This window comes from Phytophthora infestans, genomic scaffold, assembly GCF_000142945.1.
Source record: "Phytophthora infestans T30-4 supercont1.243 genomic scaffold, whole genome shotgun sequence".
Taxonomy (NCBI): domain Eukaryota; phylum Oomycota; class Peronosporomycetes; order Peronosporales; family Peronosporaceae; genus Phytophthora; species Phytophthora infestans.
The window spans coordinates 34124-41626 of NW_003303516.1; the positions used below are offsets into that span (position 1 = coordinate 34124).

The following is a 7503-nucleotide window of genomic DNA, read 5'->3' on the forward strand; positions in this document are numbered from 1 at the left end:
GCTTCCCCATAGCCTTCGGAAATCGCTATCAATGGTAGTAAATCTGATATCTGCGAATTAGTGATATACGAGTGCTGTAACATTGCTGCACGCATAGCCGGCGTCCAGTTCATCCACACGATCGGCCTTAATCTGGAGCTTCCCCTGGAATAGTTTCTACACTAGGCCAATGGGGTAGTCTGAGACCATTAGCTCTATCCTTACTACCAGCGACAACTGACGTCGCGCTCACGCGCTTTCCGCCTTGGCAGCCCGACGCTGCGCCCACAACCTGACCGCCTTGCAGTCGACGCCGCAAACTCACGGCTCCCCCATAGCCTTCGGAAATCGCTATCAATGGTAGTAAATCTGATATCTGCGAATTAGTGATATACGAGTGCTGTAACATTGCTGCACGCATAGCCGGCGTCCAGGTCATCCACACGATCGGCCTTAATCTGGAGCTTCCCCTGGAATAGTTTCTACACGAGCACAGTGGGGTAGTCCGAGACCGTTAGCTCTATCCTTACTACCAGCGACAACTGACGTCGCGCTCACGCGTTTTCCGCCTTGGCAGCCGACGCTGCGCCCACAACCTGACTGCCTTGCATTCGACGCCGCACCCACGAGCTTCCCCATAGCCTTCGGAAATCGCTATCAATGGTAGTAAATCTGATACCTGCGAATTAGTGATATACGAGTGCTGTAACATTGCTGCACGCATAGCCGGCGTCCAGTTCATCCACACGATCGGCCTTAATCTGGAGCTTCCCCTGGAATAGTTTCTACACGAGGCCAGTGGGGAAGTCCGAGACCGTTAGCTCTATCCTTACTACTAGCGACAACTGCCGTCGCGCTCACGCGTTTTCCGCCTTGGCAGCCGACGCTGCGCCCACAACCTGACTGCCTTGCAGTCGACGCCGCACCCACGAGCTTCACCATAGCGTTCGGAAATCGCTATCGATGGTAGTAAATCTGGGATCTGCTGATTAGTGAATATACGAGTGATGTAACATTGCCGCACGCATAGCCGGAGTCCAGGTCATCCACACGATCAGCCTTAATCTGGAACTTCCCCTGGAATAGTTTCTACACTAGGCCAATGGGGTAGTCCGAGTCCGTTAGCTCTATCCTTACTACTAGCGACAACTGACGTCGCGCTCACGCGTTTTCCGCCTTGGCAGCCGTCGCTGCGCCCACAACCTGACCGCCTTGCAGTCGACGCCGCACCCACGAGCTTCCCCATAGTCTTCGGAAATCGCTATCAATGGTAGTAAATCTGATATCTGCGAATTAGTGATATACGAGTGATGTAACATTGCCGCACGCATAGCCGGCGTCCAGGTCATCCACACGGTCGGCCTTAATCTGGAACTGCCCCTGGAATCGTTTCTACACGAGGACAGTGGGGTAGTCTGAGACCGTTAGCTCTATCCTTACTACCAGCGACAACTGACGTCGCGCTCACGCGTTTTCCGCCTTGGCAGCCGACGCTGCGCCCACAACCTGATTGCCTTGCAGTCGACGCCGCAGCCACGAGCTTCCCCATAGCCTTCGGAAATCGCTATCAATGGTAGTAAATCTGATATCTGCGAATTAGTGATATACGAGTGCTGTAACATTGCTGCACGCATAGCCGGCGTCCAGTTCATCCACACGATCGGCCTTAATCTGGAGCTTCCCCTGGAATAGTTTCTACACGAGGACAGTGGGGTAGTCCGAGACCGTTAGCTCTATCCTTACTACCAGCGACAACTGACGTCGCGCTCACGCGTTTTCCGCCTTGGCAGCCGACGCTGCGCCCACAGCCTGACTGCCTTGCAGTCGACGCCGCACCCACGAGCTTCTTCATAGCCGTAGGAAATCGCTATCAATGGTAGTAAATCTGATATCTGCGAATTAGTGATATACGAGTGCTGTAACATTGCTGCACGCATAGCCGGAGTCCAGGTCTTCCACACGATCGGCCTTAATCTGGAGCTGCCCCTGGAATCGTTTCTACACGAGGACAGTGGGGTAGTCTGAGACCGTTAGCTCTATCCTTACTACCAGCGACAACTGACGTCGCGCTCACGCGCTTTCCGGCTTGGCAGCCGACGCTGCGGCCACAACCTTGACTGCTATGCAGTCGACGCCGCACCCACGAGCTTCCCCATAGCCTTCGGAAATCGCTATCGATAGTAGTAAATCTGATATCTGCTGATTAGTGATATACGAGTGATGTAACATTGCCGCACGCATAGCCGGCGTCCAGGTCTTCCACACGATCGGCCTTAATCTGGAATTTCTTCTGGAATAGTTTCTACACGAGGACAGTGGCGTAGTCGGAGACCGTTAGCTCTATCCTTACTACCAGCGACAACTGACGTAGCGCTCACGCGCTTTCCGCCTTAGCAGCCGACGCTGCGCCCACGAGCTGTCCGCCTTGCAGTCGACGCCGCAGCCACGAGCTTCCCCATAGCCTTCGGAAATCGCTATCAATGGTAGTAAATCTGAGATCTGCTGATTAGTGATATACGAGTGATGTAACATTGCCGCACGCATAGCCGGAGTCCAGGGTCTTCCACACGATCGGCCTTAATCTGGAACTTCCCCTGGAATAGGTTCTACACTAGGCCAATGGGGTAGTCCGAGACCATTAGCTCTATCCTTACTACCAGCGACAACTGACGTCGCGCTCACGCGCTTTCTGCCTTGGCAGTCGACGCCGCACTCACGAGCTTCCCCATAGCCGTAGGAAATCGCTATCAATGGTAGTAAATCTGATATCTGCGAATTAGTGATATACGAGTGCTGTAACATCGCTGCGCGCATAGCCGGAGTCCAGGTCTTCCACACGGTCGCCCTTAATCTGGAATTTCTTCTGGTATCGTTTCTACACGAGGACAGTGGGGTAGTCCGAGACCGTTAGCTCTATCCTTACTACCAGCGACAACTGACGTCGCGCTTACGCGCTTTCCGCCTTGGCAGCCGACGCTGCGCCCACAACCTGACTGCTTGCAGTCGACGCCGCACTCACGAGCTTCCCCATAGCCTTCGGAAATCGCTATCAATGGTAGTAAATCTGATATCTGCGAATTAGTGATATACGAGTGCTGTAACATCGCTGCGCGCATAGCCGGAGTCCAGGTCTTCCACACGATCGGCCTTAATCTGGAACTTCCCCTGGAATAGTTTCTACACTAGGCCAATGGGGTAGTCCGAGACCATTAGCTCTATCCTTACTACCAGCGACAACTGACGTCGCGCTCACGCGCTTTCCGGCTTGGCAGCCGACGCTGCGGCCACAACCTTGACTGCTATGCAGTCAACGCCGCACTCACAAGCTTCCCCATAGCCTTCGGAAATCGCTATCAATGGTAGTAAATCTGATATCTGCGAATTAGTGATATACGAGTGATGTAACATCGCTGCGCGCATAGCCGGAGTCCAGGTCTTCCACACGATCGGCCTTAATCTGGAACTTCCCCTGGAATCGTTTCTACACGAGGCCAATGGGGTAGTCCGAGACCATTAGCTCTATCCTTACTACCAGCGACAACTGACGTCGCGCTCACGCGCTTTCGGCTTTGGCAGCCGACGCTGCGCCCACGAGCTGTCCGCCTTGCAGTCGACGCCGCACTCACGAGCTTCCCCATAGCCTTCGGAAATCGCTATCAATGGTAGTAAATCTGATATCTGCGAATTAGTGATATACGAGTGCTGTAACATCGCTGCGCGCATAGCCGGAGTCCAGGTCTTCCACACGATCGGCCTTAATCTGGAATTTCCTTTTGGAATAGTTTCTACACGAGGACAGTGGCGTAGTCTGAGACCGTTAGCTCTATCCTTACTACCAGCGACAACTGACGTAGCGCTCACGCGCTTTCCGCCTGAGCAGCCGACGCTGCGCCCACGAGCTGTCCGCCTTGCAGTCGACGCCGCAGCCACGAGCTTCCCCATAGCCCTTCGGAAATCGCTATCAATGGTAGTAAATCGGAATATCTGCGAATAAGTGATATACGAAGTGCTGTAACATCGCTGCGCGCATAGCCGGAGTCCAGGTTCTTCCACACGATCGGCCCTTAATCTGGGAATCTCCCCTAGAAATAGTTTCTACACGAGAGCCAGTGAAGACGTCTGAGAACATTAGCTCTATCCTTACTACCAGCGACAACTGACGTCGCGCTCACGCGCTTTCCGCCTTGGCAGCCGACGCTGCGCCGACAACCTGCCCGCCTTGCAGTCGACGCCGCACTCACGAGCTTCCCCATAGCCTTCGGAAATCGCTATCAATGGTAGTAAATCTGATATCTGCGAATTAGTGATAAACGAGTGCTGTAACATCGCTGCACGCATAGCCGGAGTCCAGGTCTTCCACACGATCGGCCTTAATCTGGAATTTCTCCTGGAATAGTTTCTACACGAGGACAACGGAGAAGTCTAAGACCGTTAGCGCTATCCTTACTACCAGCGACAACTGACGTCGCGCTCACGCGCTTTCCGCCTTGGCAGCCGACGCCGCGCCCACGAGCTGTCCGCCTTGCAGTCGACGCCACACTCACGAGCTTCCCCATAGCCTTCGGAAATCGCTATCAATGGTAGTAAATCGGATATCTGCGCATTAGTGCTATACGAGTGCTGTAACATCGCTGCACGCATAGCCAGCGTCCCGTTCATCCACACGATCGGCCTTAATCTGGAACTTCCCCTGGAATAGTTTCTACACGAGGACAACGGAGAAGTCTAAGACCGTTAGCGCTATCCTTACTACCAGCGACAACTGACGTCGCGCTCACGCGCTTTCCGCCTTGGCAGCCGACGCTGCGCCCACGAGCTGTCCGCCTTGCAGTCGACGCCACACTCACGAGCTTCCCCATAGCCTTCGGAAATCGCTATCAATGGTAGTAAATCGGATATCTGCGCATTAGTGCTATACGAGTGCTGTAACATCGCTGCACGCATAGCCGGAGCACAAGTCATCCACACGGTCGCCCTTAATCTGGAACTTTCCCTGGACTAGTTTCTACAAGAGGACAGTGAGAGAAGTCTGAGACCGTTAGCTCTCCTCTTTACTAGCAGCGACAACTGACGTCGCGCTCACGCGGCTTTCCGCCTTGGCAGCCGACGCCGCGCCCACGAGCTGTCCGCCTTGGAGTCGACGCCACACTCACGAGCTTCCCCGTAGCCTTCGGAAATCGCTATCAATGGTAGTAAATCGGATATCTGCGCATTAGTGCTATACGAGTGCTGTAACATCGCTGCACGCATAGCCGGAGCACAAGTCATCCACACGGTCGCCCTTAATCTGGAACTTTCCCTGGACTAGTTTCTACAAGAGGACAGTGGAGACGTCTGAGACCGTTAGCTCTATCCTTACTACCAGCGACAACTGACGTCGCGCTCACGCGTTTTCCGCCTTGGCAGCCGACGCTGCGCCCACGAGCTGTCCGCCTTGCAGTCGACGCCGCACTCACGAGCTTCCCCATAGCCTTCGGAAATCGCTATCAATGGTACTAAATCTGATATCTGCGAATTAGCGATATACGAGTGCTGTAACATCGCTGCGCGCATAGCCGGAGTCCAGGTCTTCCCCTCGATCGGCCTTAATCTGGAACTTCCCCTGGAATAGTTTCTACACTAGGCCAATGGGGTAGTCCGAGACCATTAGCTCTATCCTTACTACCAGCGACAACTGACGTCGCGCTCACGCGCTTTCTGCCTTGGCAGCCGACGCTGCGCCCACGAGCTGTCCGCCTTGCAGTCGACGCCGCACTCACGAGCTTCCCCATAGCCTTCGGAAATCGCTATCAATGGTAGTAAATCTGATATCTGCGAATTAGTGATATACGAGTGCTGTAACATCGCTGCGCGCATAGCCGGAGTCCAGGTCTTCCACACGATCGGCCTTAATCTGGAACTTCCCCTGGAATCGTTTCTACACGAGGCCAGTGGGGTAGTCCGAGCCCGTGAGCTCTATCCTTACTACCAGCGACAACTGACGTCGCGCTCACGCGCTTTCCGCCTTGGCAGCCGACGCTGCGCCCACAACCTGACTGCCTTGCAGTCGACGCCGCGCTCACGAGCTTCTCCATAGCCGTAGGAAATCGCTATCAATGGTAGTAAATCTGATATCTGCGAATTAGTGATATACGAGTGCTGTAACATCGCTGCGCGCATAGCCGGCGTCCAGTTCATCCACACGATCGGCCTTAATCTGGAGCTTCCCCTGGAATCGTTTCTACACGAGGCCAGTGGGGTAGTCTGAGACCGTTAGCTCTATCCTTACTACCAGCGACAACTGACGTCGCGCTCACGCGTTTTCCGCCTTGGCAGCCGACGCTGCGCCCACAACCTGACTGCCTTGCAGTCGACGCCGCACCCACGAGCTTCCCCATAGCCTTCGGAAATCGCTATCAATGGTAGTAAATCTGATATCTGCGAATTAGTGATATACGAGTGCTGTAACATTGCTGCACGCATAGCCGGAGTCCAGTTCATCCACACGATCGGCCTTAATCTGGAGCTTCCCCTGGAATCGTTTCTACACGAGGCCAGTGGGGTAGTCCGAGACCGTTAGCTCTATCCTTACTACCAGCGACAACTGACGTCGCGCTCACGCGCTTTCCGCCTTGGCAGCCGACGCTGCGCCCACGAGCTGTCTGCCTTGCAGTCGACGCCGCACTCACGAGCTTCCCCATAGCCTTCGGAAATCGCTATCGATGGTAGTAAATCTGATATCTGCGAATTAGTGATATACGAGTGCTGTAACATTGCTGCACGCATAGCCAGCGTCCAGTTCATCCACACGATCGGCCTTAATCTGGAACTTCCCCTGGAATAGTTTCTACACGAGGACACTGGAGAAGTCTGAGACCGTTAGCTCTATCCTTACTACCAGCGACAACTGACGTCGCGCTCACGCGCTTTCCGCCTTGGCAGCCGACGCTGCGCCCACAACCTGACTGCCTTGCAGTCGACGCCGCACCCACGAGCTTCTCCATAGCCTTCGGAAATCGCTATCAATGGTAGTAAATCTAATATCTGCGAATTAGTGATATACGAGTGCTGTAACATTGCTGCACGCATAGCCAGCGTCCAGTTCATCCACACGATCGGCCTTAATCTGGAACTTCCCCTGGCATCGTTTCTACACGAGGACAACGGAGAAGTCTAAGACCGTTAGCTCTATCCTTACTACCAGCGACCAACTGACGTCGCGCTCACGCGCTTTCCGGCTTGGCAGCCGACGCTGCGCCCACGAGCTGTCCGCCTTGCAGTCGACGTCGCACTCACGAGCTTCTCCATAGCCTTCGGAAATCGCTATCAATGGTAGTAAATCTGATATCTGCGCATTAGTGCTATACGAGTGCTGTAACATTGCTGCACGCATAGCCAGCGTCCAGTTCATTCTACCACGATCGGCCCTTATTCTGGAGCATCTCCTCGCAGTCGTTGTCTACCACGAGGACAACTGGAGAAGTCTGAGACGGTTAGTTTCTATCCTTTACTTACTAAGCGACAACTGAAGTCGCCGCTCACGCG

General features: G+C 54.2%; 1 protein-coding gene across 1 annotated transcript in view; it reads right to left on the reverse strand.

Moving 5' to 3' along the window:
* Window positions 1-1140: 1140 nt before the first annotated feature.
* The window catches only part of PITG_20996 (uncharacterized protein), a gene marked incomplete at both ends in the record, with an annotated part of 20802 nt that continues 14439 nt past the window's right edge, over window positions 1141-7503 (reverse strand). Inside the window, 27 exons of the mRNA XM_002895137.1 lie at window positions 1141-1240; window positions 1307-1371; window positions 1448-1543; window positions 1588-1674; window positions 1740-1846; window positions 2026-2150; window positions 2217-2281; window positions 2347-2453; window positions 2634-2723; window positions 2903-3025; window positions 3299-3329; window positions 3374-3460; window positions 3526-3632; window positions 3813-3937; window positions 4141-4247; window positions 4444-4550; window positions 4730-4853; window positions 4898-4984; window positions 5052-5159; window positions 5204-5290; window positions 5356-5462; window positions 5642-5765; window positions 5962-6068; window positions 6248-6371; window positions 6568-6674; window positions 6854-6977; window positions 7175-7281. Of these exons, the coding sequence (XP_002895183.1) occupies window positions 1141-1240; window positions 1307-1371; window positions 1448-1543; window positions 1588-1674; window positions 1740-1846; window positions 2026-2150; window positions 2217-2281; window positions 2347-2453; window positions 2634-2723; window positions 2903-3025; window positions 3299-3329; window positions 3374-3460; window positions 3526-3632; window positions 3813-3937; window positions 4141-4247; window positions 4444-4550; window positions 4730-4853; window positions 4898-4984; window positions 5052-5159; window positions 5204-5290; window positions 5356-5462; window positions 5642-5765; window positions 5962-6068; window positions 6248-6371; window positions 6568-6674; window positions 6854-6977; window positions 7175-7281 (2735 nt within the window). The remainder of the gene's footprint in view (window positions 1241-1306; window positions 1372-1447; window positions 1544-1587; window positions 1675-1739; window positions 1847-2025; window positions 2151-2216; window positions 2282-2346; window positions 2454-2633; window positions 2724-2902; window positions 3026-3298; window positions 3330-3373; window positions 3461-3525; window positions 3633-3812; window positions 3938-4140; window positions 4248-4443; window positions 4551-4729; window positions 4854-4897; window positions 4985-5051; window positions 5160-5203; window positions 5291-5355; window positions 5463-5641; window positions 5766-5961; window positions 6069-6247; window positions 6372-6567; window positions 6675-6853; window positions 6978-7174; window positions 7282-7503) is intronic.